The sequence below is a fragment of the Catharus ustulatus genome, chromosome 3, assembly GCF_009819885.2.
Source record: "Catharus ustulatus isolate bCatUst1 chromosome 3, bCatUst1.pri.v2, whole genome shotgun sequence".
In the NCBI taxonomy this organism is placed as follows: domain Eukaryota; kingdom Metazoa; phylum Chordata; class Aves; order Passeriformes; family Turdidae; genus Catharus; species Catharus ustulatus.
In genome coordinates this window covers 28,649,280-28,670,387 of record NC_046223.1, presented here as the reverse complement: position 1 = coordinate 28,670,387, position 21,108 = coordinate 28,649,280, and the positions used below count along the sequence as shown (strand labels likewise).

Genomic DNA, 21,108 nt, shown 5'->3' with positions numbered 1-21,108 from the left:
GTAACAGAGTGCAGCTATTATCCAACTTTGAACATTAAAAAATCATGAAGATAAAAGGAAAAATGTTTAGATTGGCTGCTAAATGCATAATTTAAAATGCAGTAATTACATGGGTGGGATTCTGTTTATTTAGCCTGCAGCTCCTAAGACACATTACATTAAACTTTTCAAACTTTTTTCCAGGTTAGACTTTTCAATTTCAGATGACCGAGAAAACTCCAGTATTAGGAAAAAAGAACACCCAAAACTACAGCTGTCCTGCCAAACACACAGAATTCCATTAGGTTTTGGATGCTCCTTTTTTTCTCTCTGGACTGCCCAAGCATCTTGTCTTCAGCTGCACGAGAGCAGGGGCACAGCAGCTGCCCAAGAGGTTCTGACAGTAGGTACCAAACTCCACACTGCATTGGAAATGACCAAAAAGGACATGATTTCAATTCTAAATCTCATCAGAAAGATGGCTGCTCCACCAGCAGAAAATCTCTGGTACTGAGAAGGAATAGTGACCACTTCTCATGCAGGACATGTGCTGGCCACTGGATCTTTTGTTTTTCCCAGCAGTGCAAATGCTTCAGAGGTCTCCTGCCTGAGCAGTGAGTGTGTGACTCAGGAGACATGATCTGATTAGATGTGACAATTGAACTAATAAGTCCATATGACTGCTACCCATCAAAGATGACAATTTTTAAGTCCAAATAATGTTTTATTCTATTCAAAGAGATAAAGATATCAGAAACTATAAAAGACTATCTCTTTTGTAGTTGGCCTGTATAATTTTGAACAAAAAGCTATCAGGTTTTTTGAGTCTAAATGCTATTTTTTGCCTCAGAGTTCTTCACATATTTATTAAAAGATGTTATTAATAAGCACACATTAAACAGTGGTTTCCTGAATTGTTTTTGCTTGCACTGCCATTTCAATAAAACATTTCATTTCTACCTGCAATTACAAACTCTAGCATAAGGAAGGCCCACTAAAATCTGCTTATTAATATTTCCAGTGTTAAGGATTACCAACCTTGTCTGTCAGTGATTATTAAATTACTTTATATGAATTTCAACAGTGAAAAAAGAATTTTAAGTTGATGTTCTTATCACTAAAAATACATTCAGAAACTTAAAACTTGCCATTCTTTCCATTAATTACATGAGCCACATGTGAATGATGGGAGTCTTTGGTATTGAAAAGCCACAGAAATCCTTGCAAGAAGGCACCTGACAGAGGGTGTTCTAAACCAGGGGACTCAGCAAAGTTGGACAGCTCATCAGATGTATCATGAGACCAAGAGGCTCAGTGGACTCTCTTCTGCCTAATAAATATTAAATTAACTCTCCAGTTTGGAGACATTAAGAAGTCTCTCTCTTTAGTCTGTTAATTATTTTCATTCAATCTGCAGAAAATCACTGAAACCCTTTCAAGTCCTTTGAAAGCTCTACAGCTCCCATAACTGTGCTGGCATTGTCCAGCAGCTTCAAAGGCTACTCAGAGAAGGTAAGAAACTGATGGAGGTGGTGGCTAGGAAACAACACTGCCACAAAAGACTGGGTTTTGTGTTTTAGTCTCATAGAAATTCACAATATGCTGTTTAAATATAACTATAGGAGGCTGCTGCAGCTTTTGGTGTGCAGCTCCAGAGGCACAGGGTAGCAGGAACCGGACATGCAACAAGAGTCACACCTTCTCATATGTACCACATGGTATCACTTAATTTTATCCAGAATTTTGCTTCAGTAAGTGATTCCCATGTTTGACATAGTATCATCAAGAAGAAATTCTTCAATCAGGATGATAAGAGCTCAAATATTTTGTATTTACCTCATCGCTGATAAGATTTTCAGATTGTATTTATCAAGACAAATGGAAACTCAGACATCAAACCGGTTGGTTTGAAGCACAAGGTTATGTGGCTAACCTCACATGTCACCATCATCTCAATATGGTAACAAAAACCACAGCACAGGCAGAGATCACTTTGCACCACTGATTGGATCTCTCTTCGTAAAGGTGTACTAGTTTCTAAATATTTGCAACCAACTATAATGAGCACTCACTTTTGCACATAACTCATGTTATTTATAAATAAATTCTGTATGAATATTTTAAAGGAAATGGGCTAAGAAGCACAACACTTCAGGCCTGTCTTTCAGTTTATCCTCAAGATGCCTCTACACAGTGTTTGTGTGTCCTGAGAATCTGCATCAGTATGACAAGTAATTCCTAGCTTGTCTGATTTCAGAAGATAAGAAATACAGGTTATCAAAATAACTTTATAAGTTTTAAAATTTTCTCAGCATGATAATGGCTCTATTTACACATGGAAGAGTGACAACACATTTGCCATGAGCTGTAATATATTCAGCTGAAGCTTATGATGATAAGAAGGCTTTTGAATCTAAGTAGCTTTTATAAGTATACCAACATTCATTACTTCCAAGCAGAGGGTGAGATTTAATTCTCATACATTATGCTTTCATTAGAGGTAAAGGACACCACATTAGGTGAAAGTAGTGGGAAAACTCCCACTCAATAAAGGTGTTAATAGATAGTGAAACAGTATTTGAAAAGTATGTCAACCTGTGCAGTCCATATTTTAATCTGTTACAGAAATACACAGATATTTAATAGACACCAAGCAAATTCACAAAACGATGGATTTTAAAAGGAATCATTTGTGATACACTAAACTGAAACCACGTTCATATTGACATTGTATTCCCTTTCTTAGGAATGGAATGTGAAATGGGTCAACTAGGAAGGAGGAATAACCTAAACAATTAGGAGTATATACATTTAATGACTCCATGGCCAGAATGCCAGCCTTTGTGTTTCCCTTTTTCCTTTTTACCCAGACTTCCTCAAAACCAGAGCCTCCTCAAACCACCACCACAAAACAAACAGCAAGGCAAACAAAACCAAAACTCTGCAGGTTCCCTGACAACCACCCTGTGTTCATGGTCTGAGCAATGAACCAGTCCCAGCAGTCACTGAAATCTGTTGTCCTCTGTGGCCCTACCTGGGAACATTCACCACCATGAGTACACAGCACTAAACTTACATACAGCAAAATGCTGTATACAGAGCAAACCCTTATTCATAGCCTGATTTCTACACCACAGCAGTTATCTCTGCACAGAACATGGATGGAGATAGATTTCACAGGAGCTTTATGGGAGCTCAGCACCAGCTTTCCATCTGTGGTTAGTCCTTTGCTCTCAAAATCCATTGAGTTGATCTTCTCAGGGCTTGCTTCAATGAGGACTCAACTGCGACACAGAGCTACTGCACATTAACTATGCTATGTAGAATACATGCATTTCTTGAAGTGAAAAAATTTCAGGGAAAGAGTGCCAACTTCTAAATTCCTACACTACATCTTCCCCTTAAGGTGGGCTTCTTTGAGAGATTCAACCTCATGATAAACAATTTTATATTTCTTCTTGGGGAGGGGAGGAAAGACAAGAAGAAGAGGTAATGGAACTATTGTATGAAAATACCCTTCACCTGCACAATGTGATTCCTATTGCAAACCTTATGATCCACTCTGCAGTGCAGATTTTATGTGTGTCTCTCTAATTCACATTATTCTGGCAAGCCTCCATTGGTATCCTCAGCTGCTCTAAGGTTGTGATCAGCCATGTCACCTCCCCTCTTACATCCTGGCACACATCCAAGAGGAGCCCATTTTCAGTTGTGCTCTCCTGAAACTGCATTTCCACCACTGTTATAGCAGCATGACAGGAATCAGGGCCAGTGCATCTGTGACAATGTGCTGAACCACCTGCTGCTGAGTCCTCAAATACATGTGTAGAAGCCTTTTGGCCTTCCTGATCCCTAGCACTCTGGCAACAGAGAACTATCCAGACAATGGAGCTGACTTGCAAAGAGGAAGAAAAACTGATTTAGGTTGGTAAGTTTAGGGCACATATTCCTAGAATTTCAGTGGTTTCCAGGAGACATCCAAAAAATCACTGGTCTAAATACATAGCCAAATATAGAATAACTGCACAGGCATTTAAACATATATATTCTGTAAAAGATCAATATATTTACTTTACTTTCCATTCTTTAAGCAATCAGAAAGACAAGGAATAAATTAAGGAGACTGTGATGTTAGCAAATCGATGAATGATGTAATGAGATATTTCAAGACACTCTATGTGTCCTGAATAAATACTGACTGACTTCCCAATGTGTTAGTCTGCCTACAGTCAGTTATTCATTTATTTACAGGAAAATACTACATTATGGAAACCTCCCTGATGATGACATGAAATTATATAGTAGTATCATGTGATTCTGATCCCTCCTGTATCAAGGAGCCTTGACATGGGCATTGTGATGCTGGATGCAAGGAAACATCACAGCTTGAAAGGTAATAGCAACACGCATAGTGGGAGCAAAATTCCAAGACTCAGTTACACACTAAAATAGTTTGCATTACAGGCCACAGAGTAGGAATGCTACAGAGCTTTTGGCAAGACTGCCTACATTTCTGGAAACTCATGCTCTTTGATGCTCTAGCTGATTAGTTTGACATGGATGATGCACATGATAGGCTTTCATACAGAAAATGGTATAGCAGGTTTTGCCTAAGACAAATGGAGAAAGCTACACAATGACGGTGGATTGTTAAGACTATTGAATTGTTAGAGATTATATTTTTTAAAAGCAATGATTATTTTTAAGCTTTTGCAAATACAGAGTAAAATAAAGAAGTATGTGACTTTAGAAAGCCACTGAGATGCTGCCTTTTTTTTTTTTAAACTAATGCACATACAAATCATAAGCTAAATAAAAGGCATTGCAGATGCATGAACGCCTTCTATTTCTGCATCTCAATACATCTTTGTTGCACTTTTCTTCCAGACCCTGTAACTGCTTCTTTTGGAACACGGTTTTATTCAAAGAGTACAGTATGACATAGCAGAGTTTGTAGTGACATGACTTTAATTTTTGGATTTGCTACTGATTTACTTTGAGCTTAAGTAATTTTCTTTTCATCATTAGTTTTCTTCCTATTTTTGTTCTTCCAACATTGTCTACAATTTTCTGACAGTCTTTCACTTATCTGGCTTTTTGCACAGTGGGAACCCCATCTTGCTGGGAATTTGAGCTGTTAATGCAGACACAATGGCACAAACTCACTTTCTTCTTGTTCTTGTCAAATACAAGCACAGTCTTCCAAAAAGTCATGGGCAGTCATGGTCTTCAAATCCTTGTTTTCCACACTCAAGAATGAAGCCAAGAGAACTGTTGTTCTGTAGGTCCTTCACAAACACGAATATGGCATGCAAGGAACAAGATCTGTGCTCAAGGTTTTTTGTAAATGTTTAGCCTGAGTGCTCCTCTCATCCCGTGAGATTTAAGCACGTGGCTTCTGGAGCATGCTGTTGAGAGGACCAGTACAAGGTCTGCACCTCCACAGGAACAAAATCCCTTCTACCAGCACAGCAGCATAACAAGAGGAAAGCAGCAGCTAATGAAGCGCGAGGATTCCTTACTGTCTAAAGGTGTCTTCCCTGTCCTGCTACTGCAGGTAAGTAGCTACACATCATCTGCTTCAGTCCTCCTTCTGCCTAGCAGTGCATATGTGAAAGGAATTACGTTTTGCACTAGTGTGCTGACCTGTGAATACACACACTAGCAAATTTTTGCTCCCTTGTAAGATCTAATGCTTGCATTAGCATAATGTACTGCTAGTACAGAAAGTTCTGCATGAGACATAAACCCAAAGCCAAAGCTCTTTTTATAGTCAATGTTTACTGGACTCCAGCTGGGATGGGACTAGTCAGAAAATGCCAGTCTTCAATGAGTCCTGACTTTTTTTGATAAATTCCACCTTCTGATACAGAGCCAGATGCTACTGCTTCTTAATCACCTGGTGTTTTTCCTCTGGCTTTAACTGACATCAGGAACAGGCCCTACCCAGGAATACTATGTATAATCTACATGAATATAAAACCAAAATATTTCTGTGTGAATTCCTGAGAACGTACATAAGAATGCAAGTGAACATAATAAGATTATTTCACCTAATGGTTTAAATAACTTTATGAAAATTGCGCTGGAGATTAAAGCAGTCAGAAAGTGAAACAGAATTTGTGTTTTTCTGGGGAAGGCCAAAAGGAAAGCAAGTCCACTCTGGCTGCTTATCACTCTATCCCAAAGGGCACCACTTAACAATGTACGCTTAACAGACGGTTGTATGGACTTAATTATCCAGTTCAAAAATATTTTAGTGCTATAAAACCAGGACTTAACAAAACCAAACAAATACTGATGGATCCCCAGTACAGAATCAAAAGAAGCATAATAAAAGTTGTTTAACTTATAAATATTTGGGAACCTGCAGTGCTGGGAAGTAGCTTTCAAACTTCTGTAATTCTAGTATGGTAATCACATCTAAAAACAGCTGCTGGAGGCACTGACACTGAAGAAAATAAAAAACCCCAAAAATCAGACAAACTGCATAAGAAATTCTGGGAAAACAAAATCTTGTACATTGAAAAAAAACAACACTGAAATCCCTTAAAAATACCAGCTCACTTACTTCTGATTTCTCTAAGCTGCACATAGGCTCCTCAAAAGCTACATACTTACATCCTGGGCACACTTAGAGGTTGCTCAAAGTGCCAAGCTAGTTCAAGCTTTGAAAACCAAGGTCCTTTACTTTGTTGAGGGAAGAGGCAGGAGTGTTCCAGGCTCCCCTGTCCTGCCCAGCCACTGGGCTGATTGATCTGAGCTACGTGCAGGCAGAACTATGGTAACTATTTGTTGTTCACAGCTGCCTACAGCAAGATCAGATGAGATCTAGAACTTCATTGCCTGGAAACAACCAATGCTCCTCAATCACCAGCCACCTGGTTAACACTCAACCCCTGCAGCAGAAAAGTGTAACTTCTAGAAACCATCCAAAGTTCAATATTCTGATTCATTATACCCTGTGACAGGGGCAGCACGCAATAAAAGTGCAGCAGTTCCACCATTAGACTGCCAGTAATAAAAAGTCTGTCTCAAAAGTCCACATCCATTTTTCTTCAGTTTTTTTAAAGGATGTATGTTAACTATTTTTACAGTCTAGCCCATTTCTAAACATTTTTTTAAAAAAAATCAATATTAATCAACGTGGTATCACTCTCAGAAGAAAGCTCAGTGTTTTCCTATGCCTGAAATGCCTGCAGCAAGTGGGAAATACATCATGTGCAATGTGTAATAATGGTACATGAAGGTCTGAGGTCTCAAGATCACTCCCCAGTGTTTTGTCTAAGCAGTAACACTTCATGCAAAGGCATGCAGTATAGCCCCTTGCGTGCCCATCTGCTAAATGCTCATTGCCATGCACTGATGACTGAATGGAAATATATTATGAAACTGAAGGGACACCTCAAGGTTATTAGGCCTAAAAGTGGACCTACCTTGACATTTTCCCCATATTGAAGGCCTTACCTTAAAGAGGGACATTCACACTGAAGCAAACTTGAAAAGAGAGAACATTTATACAAAAAGAAATTTACTTGGCCTGTAATTTCCTATGTTCCTTCTGGTGCTATTGAATGATACTGCATTTTACAGGATTTCTTCCCCACAGCGTAAAGGCAAAGTCATAATTCTGCATGGCTGACGATACAATCTATTGTCACAAAAAAGTAGAGGCGTGCCAAAGAACCCCCACCAAAACAGTATCATGACTTCCCAACACCAGGTTAAAAATCCCTCATTAAAATGTAAAAAATATCTTTGCCTGCTATCACTCATGTATGAAGATGAATCTGCAATTATAGAACTTATGTTTCAGGCTAACATACTGGAAAGTTTTCTCCAGAAACGTGGTCCCTCTTTAAGGATTCCAGCCGTATTTCACAGTAAGCAGATGGTTGCTGCAGCAATTTGAACCCACACCTCTCTAATTGAAGACATTTTTCGAGAGTCATTCGGTGCAGCACCTACCCACGGGCCAGGCATGGTCTCTGCCTGTTTGCCTGTGCAAACAGCCCAGCTGCACTCTCCAGAGGTGCTGATTTATATTTGCTGCTTATTACTCAGCTTCTCATTCAGTCATAGGCAAAGGATTGCCAAAATTTTGCCAGTTTTTCACTCATTCAGGGGGAGACAGAAAAGAAAATTCCTGGTGCTCGGTGACTCCAGTTGTAACCCACAGTCATTGGCTACGACTAGAATTTCGTATTTGGGAATGACTTGATTTCAAACCTTTGCTGCAGTGCAAAACTGAAAGAGGACACATTGCTGGCATCCTTAAGTCAAGACTTAACGAAGGAGTTCAGGTTCACAAAGGAAACTGCATACAGACAATGTGGCTCAGACAGTGATAACTAAGGGGGGAGGGACTTCCATAATGGTTTATCATTATCTTAGAGTTACTGGAGCTGAGAAAGGTGTAATTTGAGGCTGAGAGGAAATCTGCTAACACTGAGGTCTGGTGTAGCATGAGAACACTCTTCCAAGGGAAGTCCTAAGCATTCAGTCAATTTAAAAGCAGGTTGATCTTTAGCACTTGTTTTCTGACATTTCTCAGTCGTATCTTTTCACTGGTCCTTAACTTTGCTTGCGATCACCACAGAGGGGGAATTGAAGTGAGAAATGATTAGGTGATGCAGCCTGGACCACATCATGAGTTTGTAGAAAATCTGGTGGAGGAACTTATGTACCTTGCAATTCTTGGGTCCCTGGTTTTAGCTGCAAGACCAACTCTCTACCCTACAAAGTCAGAACTGAAGAAGGAGCATAGGATTATTCAGAAAATATTCTCAGTAATGTAACAACAGAAATTGAAGAGGCTGCAAAATGGAGTCATATTAGATGAATAGGCCAGCAGCAGCTGTTGCTCCATAGTGCAAGATACAATTCTGCAATAGACTATCCCATTCATTTTGTCTCTAATGCTCTTGAGAAAAATGGAAAACCAAAAAATTATGAATGCATTGAGAAAATCAAAATAATGCATTGTTCTGTGAAAGCTGCATGTTGACAGTGAATCATTGTAATATGATTATTTTGTTAACTTCATCTCCACAAAGCCACACTATGAATGGATTGCCACAGGCACTGATAAAGCCATTAGTGATGAAACTTTGGCTTAATTGCTAGAAAGAAATACATATGGCAAACATCTGTTTTACCAGGCTTTGTATTACCCTCTGGCTGAGAGCTCTTCAGCTTTTTCATTTTGAGGACATCTTAGACAGTGTCTCAAATTTTCCCAACCCTGACATCGACAACAGGGTAGATGAAAGTGTCAAGTCTGTCTGCTTGCACATTTGCAAGGGCTGACAGTGAAAAATCAGTCTGGAAGGACAGGAGTGTGCCTGTAGTGACACTGTCCTTGCTGCACAGTGCCTAAGAGCTTCCTCTGTCTCACAGCTCCTTGCACACACAGAGCCACTGTGACCAAGAAATAAGAGAGTGATTTTACACTGCTGGTCTCATTCTACAAAATCAAAAAGAAAGCCCTCAGAGGGCTGGAGCACATCTCCTGTGAGGAAGGGCAAAGAGAGTTGAGGCTGTTAAGCCTGGAGAAGACTCCAGGGAGACCCTATATTGTGGCCTTTCAATACTCAAAGAGGTCTTGAAAGAAAGAAGAGGACAAACTTTTTAGTAGGGCTGTTGCCATAGGACAGGGGGTAATAGTTTTAGCTGAAAGAGGGTAGATGTCAACTAGATGTAGGAAAGAAATTGCATACAATGTGGAAACACTGAACAGGTTTCTCAGATAGGTGAGAGATGACCCATTTCTGGAAATCTTCAAGGACAGCCTGGTCATGGTTTTGAGCAGCCTGATATGGTGGATTAGGCTCGCTGCAGAGGGGTTGGACTAGATGACCTTGGCCTTTAAAGGTCCTTTCCAACCCACACTATTCTATGATTCTGTTAAAATGATGCTCATATGAGGCTACCACTGACTTCAGCCAAATGAGTAACAAATTTGGGGCAGTGATTTTCCTCCACCCCTGACAAGAGGGACTGTGATACCGCACATCTATTTGCCACTTGTGCATTTGTTTCTGGGCTTCACTGGCTAATGTTGCTGACCTGTCAGCAGGCCACAGTTTTACTCTGGAAACTCTACAGCTGGCCAGCTGTGCTCTCAGAAATGGCACAAAGAATTCCTTGCAGGGAACTATAACAATATAAAAGTAAACAATACACATCAAAGCCAAAGCAGTAACCTGCTTCAAGGACTGTTTTCAATGCATAGTTTGTGTTTGGTATGGATAGACAGAATCATCCCATCATGCCACTAAGCACGATCTACCACACTTAACACTACATCAATAACTTAGGCAAGAAATTTATTTACTGCACCATTGTTTTAATTTTTAAGATGGCAAATGCAGTTTGAAAACAGAAATAACCAACTCATGGAAACAAAGAGAGATGGGGAGCAGAGAGTCAGTGAATGTTGCCAAGGTGTTTGCGGTTCTTGGGCAATAAACTCTGTTGCAAATCACAGCCAGCCTTACGGCTGCTGATGATGGAAATTTCATTCTCCAAACAGAATAAAATTCCAAGAAGAATACATGTGAAAAAATAGCTGAACAGAGGAATAAAATGCCCCAAAGGGTTTTCTGTCTCACAACAGTTGCTCTGGAGAAAAGATATCTGTCTGCACTAAAATGGTACTTACTGCATATACAATTGCATATTCATGACTGCATTCAGGGAAGAATAATATTATTCAGAAATTTTCAAGACAGGCTGTGAAGCACTAAGAATTAGGTTTTAAGAACAGTAAAAATGATTTTCAAAAAACACTGCAAGGTCATTGGAACTTATGACCAGTATCTTCTGCCTAGCTGCTCAAAAGTTTGCTTGATTTATAATGAGCTTGATTTCTAGAGCTATGACTTTTTTTCTACACTAGATTAACACTTAGAATAGCATGGAACAAACTCTCAGTATCGTAAACCACAGTATATACATAGATATATGTAAAATTAATTTTACCATTGAAAAGACTCATGATCCTAGATTTATGAGAGGAAGAGTTGGTAGATAACATGCATCACAGGATTGAGCCCCAGTGCATTTTGACCCCTCTATATTCTCTATTCCAAGTCATTAACTGCAGAAGCAAAGACCATTCACAACAGGTTTCAGAGCCACCAGATCTGCTTCCATTGTCTCTACCTAGGACAGCCTGGGATGGCACTTCTTTTACTGTTTAGCAATCTAAACCTCAGCTATTTGTATGAGTCCTCTGTTCAGGGCACTCTTGTAAGCCTTCAAAAACACATAGCTAGTTATTCAAAATCCTTTTGGTAATTTTCACTCTAATGCTGGACACAGGAAGAAATTTCAGCTTCCAAAGCATCATTAGAATAATCAAATCATGTACCAACTAGAAAGACATTAATGGTGTATTTCTGGTATAATAAGGAACATAATTATATCCATTCACTGTGTGAATGAGGTTTTAAAAAAAAACTAGAACCTTCAAAAGTCTGGCTAATAAATAGCCACACAGGTTTTTTTTCCAAGCCCAGTTGAAAAATTCAGACTTAAGGCTGGTAGAGCTGAAGTGACATACCTGAACCATGGAGAAGCACAGGTCTGACAGTACCATGGAACACAGCTCCTCAGAACATTTATTATGGCAGAGAAAAGATGGTAGGTAACAGAAAAGCAAGCCAGCTGTGCTAATCAAGGAACTCATGTGTTTTGAGGAGAGTGAGGCAGAACAGAAGCAAGGCTTTTTCCACAGCAGCACCTCCATGACCTCCCTTGGCAGATTATTCCATTGTCTGATGGGACCTCAGTGTTTGACCATTTTCCCTAAAGACTTTACTTGCTCAGTGTCATTGCTCTACATTGCCTGGAACTCATTGTAACACATCTTATGTATTGTTTTATTTTAAAAATGTTTATGATATAATCATAAATATTCCCCCCTTAGTCATCTTACTGGTTGGTCAGAAAATAGAAGACTACCTGTGTAAATATATGCATTCTTGCATGAGCAGAATTTTGTATGTGCATGCCAGACTCAATTTAAATGCACAGATGACTGTATATGCATTGTACACTTTTTTCCCCAACACATATGTACACTCACATATCACATGCAAGAATGTCTATTTTCTGACTAATAATCTGGCCTCTCTTTTCATACGTCTTTTCACAGAACTAAGCCTTCCTGAACGCAACATTAAAATATTTTTTTTAATCCTTTCTTAACATTACAAGTCACTTTTAAATAATCAACAACCCTTCATTAATACTAAGAGATGCTAAAAAACGTAAAACATTCCAAACACAGGCATTAGTTATGTTTTTTCCATAGTTATCCCACAGCTATGGAATAGTTATGTTTGTTAATCTGAATCAATGAATCTCAATGCTACATCCACAAGTGAATTTAGAGAACTCTATAAGTAGATTTTAAAGTAGATCTTATTTCACTAGTGTTCATCTTCTTCCCTCTTCTCACAATTTTTCAAAGTGAGTGCAGTCTGGTCTAGCTTGGCAAGTATAGAAAATTACCTTTATAGCACTTGAAAATTACTGCCCTAAATTTCTTTGCCATTGCTGAAGTTGAATAATTAATAATTATATTTAATTCTTGTGATCTTTCCCTCCAGCCTAGATCTGTATCACATTTTACTTTTCAAGTAATACATCATTCAATTTTAAGAGGAAAAATAAAAATTTCAAGTATGAACTTGCTCAAAGATTGCTATAGAACAATAAAATCCAAGCAACTGTATAATTTATACACTTGGCACAAAACAGCTGATGGATCATAAACATGAATCATGAATATATAGGGGATGCTCAAAGTTATCAGTAAAAGCTGGTAGGACCCAGTCACTGGGGAAGATACTTTAGAGAAAGCAGACTGAGAACATGAAAATAAAAAGAGATGCCTGTAACATAGAGTACATATTATCTGAATTTACCACTATTAAAAAAAAGAAACAAAACAGATCTTAAAAAAAAAATCCAAGCATGCAGAACTGCAAGACTGCAGGAATCAAATCTGGTAGCATAAAGTTGGTAGATACAATACAGAAAGAAGTAGTATGAAAATGCAACATTAGAGAAGTAGCCTGAGGAAAAATAAGCAGTAATATAAATAAAGATGTACAAAATCACCCTAACAATTACTAAGGAGCAAAGAGCTGTCCTAAAATTATACAAATTTCAGACTACTCTGAAATAAACTGCAATCACTGCTACTATTGGAACTGAAGGATTCACCTAAAATACCACTGAAGAAGGCAGAAAAGAGGAAAAGGAACATAACAACAGGAATTAATGAAATAGGATTGGCTTTACAATATGACAGCAGTAAAATAATTACCAGAAAGAGAAAGAAACCCACTGAGATGGCATTTATATTAGCAATAAATAAAAATACCTGATATATGAAATGCCTCCTGACTTTTAAGGACTACACAGTGGAAGTACTGACAAAAATAATAAAGGCTTCATAAAAATACCCATTGTCAAAGGGACTGTGCATCTTGATTATGAAAGGAAGCAGCCAATAGACTAGATGAAAGGAAACTGGAAATTAGATGTAGGCATAAAGTGAAAATAATTCTGCAGTAGTTCATCTTGATTTAAAAACAAAACTCTGATGAATATTGAGCAAAGCAACAAAAATTACAGTGAGATGAAAGGCCAAATTCTTGTGAAAACGAGAAAAGACCTACACAAATGCAACTCAGCTGAACACAGACTTTGTCCAAGTGCAGCTCAGAGCTGTGGAACCTGGCCGGAACACTGCTAGCCACACTACTAAATAGGTTCAGATAGACACTAAAGGAGGTAATTTGGGGTTTACACTTCCTGCAGCAGTGCAGAGACTTGTACATCAGCTCAGGCACCAGCTGCAACCCTGCCACAGCTCCAGAGCAGGGTAAGGGACTGGCTGCATTGCTTCCAGGAGTGGGGCTGGCTCAGGCCTCCCTCTGCCTGGACACACGGCATTGGGAGGTTTCCATTCTCCATCACATACATTATTCCTCATGCGATAACATTAGATCTTGCTGTTACTCCTAGAAAGGTGTTCATGAGGGCTTTCACTCACAGCTGTCAGTCCCTTTGGCTTTTTCTGCACAGCTACAGAGAGAGAGATTTCCCCAAGAGTGGACTCAGAGTTGCTGCTCCTGTTCTGGAAGGTCAGCCCTGCTTTCACCAGCTACACAAGGAACTTGGGGAAATGCATCTCACTGAGCTCAAACTAAGGCATTACACGTAACATACAGCAATTCTTCAGAAACAGACAGGACTTCTTCACCTCTGAATTTAATTCAGGACTCAGAGTTGAGACCTAAGATTTTTATTTTGTTGATTTGTTTTGCTTTTCAATTTTTTAAATACTTTTACAAACTATCTAAAGAAACAAACAAGTAACTTGACTGTATTCACAGGCAAATTAAGCGCTGTAATTAGGAAAGTGTGAAATCAAAATATGCAAATGAATCTCAGGATTTATCATAAAGTTAGCCTCATGCACTGTGTAAGCACAAAAATGTCTGCATGCATTCTGTGACAGTTGGTTAATTGTAAGTATTTTCATCCAGAGGAAAACCACAATAAGTAAAATATTTTTGCGTGGCTTTTTGCACTTTCTGCCGGTGGGGCTGCTCCTAACAGATTTTTGTTACTTTAAAATAGAAATAATTGGTTATTATCCAGGAAAATGTTAGTACATAAATTTATCTAATCATAATATATACTTCTTTCCCCCAAGAAGTTTTTTCAAGTTTCTCCACTTAAAATATTATTCCTTATAAATTCTTGTCTGTGTTTTACTACAAAATCCAGTGGCCATCAGCAATACAGAACTGTAAAGAGTTGACACGGAAAGTATAGACAGTAGATATCAACTGAAATGATCTTTTCTGGCTATGGCATGTTGGAGAACACAGATTACAATTAAAACAGTGCCTTGAGCTCTCTCATGGTTCATGTGGATCAACATGAACATTTTTCTGTGCATTAAATTTATTCCTGACACTTACCTTTACAGAAACAAAGACAAAGAAATCTTCTCCATCCCGTTTTTATGTTACTATTTCAGCCCTCAAAATACTGCATCAGGGAACTCTCATTTCTCAGAAAAGCCAGCAGGCAGAACTGCCAAAGCAAGTTTTCTATGAATGCTATACAAAATGTTACTTACAATCCGAGGTTTGAAGGGTGGTTTGATTTTCCTTTGTTCTAGAAGAACCCAGTCAATTTCCTTGAAAAATGGATGCTGCTTAATCGCATCTTCCCCATTTTGTGACGCCACACAGCCAAGTCGCTTGTTGGGATTTTTTGTCATGAACTACAGGGTGGGGAGGGAGAGAAGGGAGAAGGTAAAACACGAATGGCAATAGCTGGAAATAATTTGCTGCTCAATTACACATTGTAATTCTTAAAGCCAAGTTTTTAGAGACAGTTCCTTTTTAGAAGGTTATTTCCTCTGGCTCTCCAAATTTCAAAGGTTTCAGCCAAATTATAAGACTCAGAGACTCCAAACTGTGAATTTGTTGCAGGAAACTTTTTCAGTTTATTGTTGAGACCCCTTAATTTCATCTGACTGGGAGAGTGCTAAAGAAATAGTTTCTCTTTCAGCATATCTAGTTCTAGCTTTAGCCAAAAATACTAAAGGAAAGAAAGATGATCTTAAACCCTGCAGAGACAGAGTGATCAGTACCTGCAGAAAGCTTCCCTTGAGAATGGGAAGTTATGTCATGACATGTCTCCCATGACATAACTTGCACATTGTCTTTCATTTTTAGTGCACGATTAGTGTCAGCAAGTGAAATTAACTGATCTCCCATGGTGTGGTAAATTATAAACTTCTCAAGTTACAACTATTACTATTCCTGTCAGGAAAAATCTGTACAAATGGTGTAAGACATTGATATCAACAGCTCATAATGGCAGCTCATAATACTTTACCTGATTTTTCCTCTGTTATTTTTTCCTTCTTGCTCTACTTATTTCCTAATTTGTGTGCCCAGAGAATCCTTATGATTCAAGTAGCAACAAATGCTGTTCTTATACACACAAACACATCATAGAATCAGCTCAATAGCTTTGCTATAACTTAATACTCAGCCACTAAATGACATTTTTAAATTTAGAAAAATGTACAAAGGAAATAAAGTGTAATAATTGTTCAGTGCCTTTTCAACCTATGTATGACATTATAGTACACTTCTGTAGGAAAAAAACCTGTAGAAAAAACCAGATCACTGTAATGCATGCCCTTGTTTTAGTGCTCCAGTTATTAGATAAGTAGCTACTTAAGCCCTTAGAATGATTTTAGATATCTAGATCAACCATCCACAGAAGAATACCCTTGCTGTCATTTTAAAGGTACAACACAGATCAGCAGGGCAATTCTGTCTGCGGTTTCTGACATACACGCGCCGTTCTGAAGATGATCCTTCTCTTTGGTCTTGAGTTCAACTCCTCTGCAAGTCCTTCTGCAAGGGGGCAAGTCATATCTAAACTACAGGCACTATTTTCTATGAGCAGGAGAAATAAAGGCTTTGAAAGGATTACTGTGCTTTGCTGAGGTCTCTTGAAAAACCACAAAACGCATTCCTACATTCCTCTGCTTTATTTCATCTCCAGGACTGGAGTGAGCAGGCCAGGAACCAGCAGCCACATGTATTGCAGGAACAGAGCATGGAAACTACAGGATGCTCTCTTTGTACCATCTAATCCAGGTATCAAAGAAGTAAAATATGATCCTAGTATCTGCCATGCTTTATCTTTGTTTTAAACTGGAGACAGGGAAAGCATCTGGACATGTAATTTTTTAAGAAGCCCAGGACATGAAAATGGGACTGGACAATCCAGTTTGGTCCTGTGCTTCACAAACTTCATGCAACTTTGAAACGGATGATGAAAGAGAATGTATGTTAAAAATGAATACTTAAAACAAAAACATCATATGCTTATATGATGAAAAAATATCAAACTTCTAAAGCAGATATTTAATTCCATTAATTTAATCCCTTTCTATTTCTGAAGCAAAAGCTGATATTTATTCCCTATTTATCACCAGCATCAGCACTGATTCAACTATCAGGACAGAGAGAGCTGTTAACTGCACTCTGCTGAAGAAGTAGTTGCACATGGAGCTGACAGTCACAGCCATAGGCCTTTTTATTTTCCCATACTAAGGCAGGAAAGAAGAAGCCTTCTAGGATCAGCATTCCTACTGACTAAGTGATAACAGGACAAAATGTTGCTTAGAGCCTGAATCAAGGATCATTTGGCTCCCCAAATTTTGCTTCTTGAAATAAATCACACAGCTTAAAAACAGAGCTCAGCTTCTGTAGCCAGGGACTGTCAGCCCAGCACACTGGGAACACACACTGTAGAGATGACACCTCTCCATTGCTTGGGAAGAAGCAGAGGGCCAATTTCAATGAAGAATTGTTTTCCTTACAACACAGGAAAGAATTTAAATAGCAATTCCTGTCAATTCACAGAAACAGGACTAAGAAGATGCGTGGATTTTCATGGGATAAGCAACATGCTGCCTTGTAATAATGAGCTTTAATATCATCATTGTTGGAAATAACAGGAAAACTGTTTCTTCAGAAAACGGGAAAACATTGTTACTTAATAAAAGAGAATGTCTTCTTTTTAAACTCTCCTTACATGGTGTTTGAAGGAGTGTAAAAATACACAGTTTCAAAAGAATAAAATTCATGTCTCAAAGCACAATGTGAGGAAATGAAGTGTTCCAAAGTTAATCCCTTGCTACCATTCAGCACTAAAATACATAGACGCCTCTTTCTTCCCTCTGTTTTTCCTGTTCTTCATATGGACAAGTATGAGATGAAGAACACAAGTTTCAAGCAGGCTTTACACCACAGATGTGTAGGCAGCAGGTTGCTAATAATGGGGAAATGTGTTTTATTTGTGGTGTAAATTCCACAGCTCCATTAAATTCTATCAACTGATGCCTAAAAGGCTATGACTGCAGCAAGATACAAATCACCATTCCTACTTTCAAAATGCAGGTCAAGGAAATGAGTCTCACAAAATTCTATAGTAAAGTCAGCTTTAAAACAAAATCCCTTGGACTACAATGAAAATCAGATGTAGGCATGAAAACTGACAACAACCCTTCCTTCACAATGCGCCAAAATAACCCCTGAGCCCTGGATATAAGCTTGAACTCTGCAGCTCAAGTCCATGTATTTTAATTGCTGAAGCAAAATAATCAAAGGGTCTGGAATCAGAAATGGATACATGAAAGTTTCATATGAGCTAACAAAAGGTAGTCAGAAAGCTATCTGGGGGAGAAGGGGGAAAAGGTATTAATAAATTACTACCAGCAGCAAAAAATCCTCCATGTTCTCACTACAGTGAATGCAGCAAGAGAGATACTTCAGCAAACATTTCCAAGAGGTAAACTTTGATTTCTGCTTTGAATCATTGCTAGAGCATCTCTCTTGTTCAGCTAGGAGCCTGAAGACATTATCATTGAAAGGTCAAGATGAGAATTTCTGCAGAATGTGCTGTCCACGGCTGTTAAAATCACAATTTGTTTATGTTTTATACATAATTTCAAAATAACACTGTACGAAGATCTCTACAGGATTTTATAGTGTCAGTTGTCTTCTTAAATGAAAGTCTCCCTCATTCCAGATGCTGAAAGTAAAATATGTGGAAAGGCAGAAATTTTCCAGTTTCAAAGATGGTGGAAAAATAGAATAAATAAAAACCAAGTTATTTTTTTATGCCAAAAATCCTTCTTGGGTTTTCAAACAATGGGGATTGGCATACTGCTTCTGCATTGTTTTGCTTTTAATTTTAGGAAGATACTAGCACAGGAGGAAGAATTTATGTCAGTGTCACAATAATGAATGACTTTATAAACCTGACTTCATAAAAATATATATTCTTATATGTATTTATTTGTATTTAGACTTATAGTCCAAAAACTGAATTTGTCCAGTAGCACATTTAGTAGCGGATTTAAAAAATGATGACATTTGGTGACACAAGTTGCTGTCAAGTCACCACTCATACTGAAAAATCCCAATGAGAACAGAAACAATCATACTAAAGTAAGACTGGCATGTGAACTATAAAATACAACATGCAGCTGTAAATAAAGGGTTTTCAACCCTTCTTGATGACGGGAAGAGAGGCAAAGGACAGGAAATTTTGTAAGAGGGTTAAATAAAAAACATTGTTTCTTTAATTACGCAGTGCTTCTCCCACTCTGCTGATGGGAGTATGCGGCATATAAAGTGTCAAAGTGATAGCACAGTTCTAGCTGGTTGGGTTTTCCCTGAAACATGAGTCTGCAGTACACAGATTTATACAGTGTACAACTGCGTGGAATACAAACATTCTGTTCCTTTCCCACAAGCGGTGTAATTTATCCCAGGCCCCATTATCCTAATAGTGGCACTCTGAACTGTGCTTGAACTCCCAGTGGTGACTGCTCTCAACAACTTTCAGCAAATTCAGTTTTAATCAAGGGAAAAAACCCAACAAACCAACCCCCAAAAAAACCATGAGGAGGGAAGCAAGTAATGGAAGACTCACTGCTTTTAAAATGCTGACAGCTTCTTTACTGAGCCAGACTGGATACAACACATCATCGTGGAGGATGGATTCAAAGAGATCATCTTCATTGTCAGCTTCAAAGGGGGGCTGTCCAGCCATCATTTCATACATGAGAACTCCCAGAGCCCACCAGTCCACGGATGGACCGTATTCTAGCTCCTGGAGGATCTAGCACAGAAAAAGATTGGAGAGACAAGTGAGACATCTGTCTCAGCTGCACATTTGCTGTTTCAACAATAATACAGCCCTTCTATGCCCAGTGCCTAAGCAGGACGGAGTCACACACGGATTTCGGTAACAGCAGGCAGGGTTCTTTCTGTGCAATTTGCACTAACACAGCTAAGTGTCATTGAGATGTTGTTCTCAGCAGTACTGACAGAGTTTATCAGTCCCCTGAGTAAACAAGTTTTGCTTGTGAGCAAAAGAGCTGCATATCCTTCCAAGCTGTTTAAAGCAGGTCACACTATAGGGGAAAAAAGGCCACATATACAAAACAGACTGGTGGAAAATGTGAAACATTTCCTTGTCTCTATCTTGAACAAAACAAACTGTACCAGTTTCTAATGCTGCACAGAGATCATCTGAGAGATTTATTCTTGTCCTTTAGGTAAGGCTGAAGGAAGCCAAAAGCATTTTTGTTCAAGTTCCTTTTATAAGGAACATTAAACAGCATTAAACCTCTGTACAATACATGACTGTAGAGCTCACTTTAATTGCAATTGCTTTCAGGAAAAACTGGCTACAACTTCTCATGTGGCACAAGCCCAACCTTGTAGCGAATGAATACCTTTAGCAGCAAGTAATAGGTTAGCACCACGGAGTATTATAGTAGCACTTGGTGTTACAGAGCTACTGTTGTACCAGGAGCAAGTTTAATTCTTGTCTCCTTTTCACTGGAAAGAAGCTTGCAGTTTGGCTGCGCCAGTTCAGCATGACAGGGAACCAGGGGAAGGAGAGTGGGTGCCTGCTTAAGGTGAAGTTGGCTGCCTTAAAATGACTTGGAATGGCAACAAATCCACTAATTCCTTACACAACACTTAACAGTGCAGTGAGAAATTCTCTGGTGAGCTGCTTGAGCTTATGTGCTGTAGTGGGGAATTGAGACCCAGATAAAACCAAGCTCAGTCTTAACATGAAAACAGAAATGAGTTTAATGTTTGGATGCACAGGTCTGGATCCCAACCACATTCTTCACTGAAAGAAAATTTTATCTTATATCCACCAAATGCAAAAAATTAAATGTATACTTTTCAAGTGTTCTGGACACTCTTTGGAAATCAGATACTGCTAAAGAATAGGAAATTAAAACATATCACCATGGTGCAAGAGAAATAGAAGCAGGAGTTAAACTTCTGCAATTAAGATGACAAATTGGAAGCCACAGTAAAAGTTCCTGGGTTCTTATTATTGCCTTATTTTCAGTAATAATTTTCAAAAAATTTGTCAAAATACTCAATTAGCATACTGAATCTGAAAAAAAAAAATACAAAACCAAAACTACCACACTGGTATTTATTTTCTTTTAATGCTGGAATACTTTTCAAACTC

General features: G+C 38.6%; 1 protein-coding gene across 2 annotated transcripts in view; it reads right to left on the bottom strand.

Moving 5' to 3' along the window:
• The window catches only part of PRKCE (protein kinase C epsilon), a 285,219-nt gene that overhangs the window by 5,957 nt on the left and 258,154 nt on the right, over positions 1–21,108 (bottom strand). The window contains exons 13-15 of one of the 2 annotated variants that reach the window (XM_033055006.2): positions 19,540–19,728; positions 15,149–15,295; positions 7,447–7,476 (exon numbers count right to left, since the gene is read on the bottom strand). In XM_033055006.2, coding sequence (XP_032910897.1) covers positions 7,462–7,476; positions 15,149–15,295; positions 19,540–19,728 — 351 coding nt within the window. In that variant the 3' untranslated portion in view covers positions 7,447–7,461. Of the gene's footprint in view, positions 1–7,446; positions 7,477–15,148; positions 15,296–19,539; positions 19,729–21,108 lie in introns of those variants that run through there. The other variant, XM_033055005.2, reaches the window with a different exon arrangement.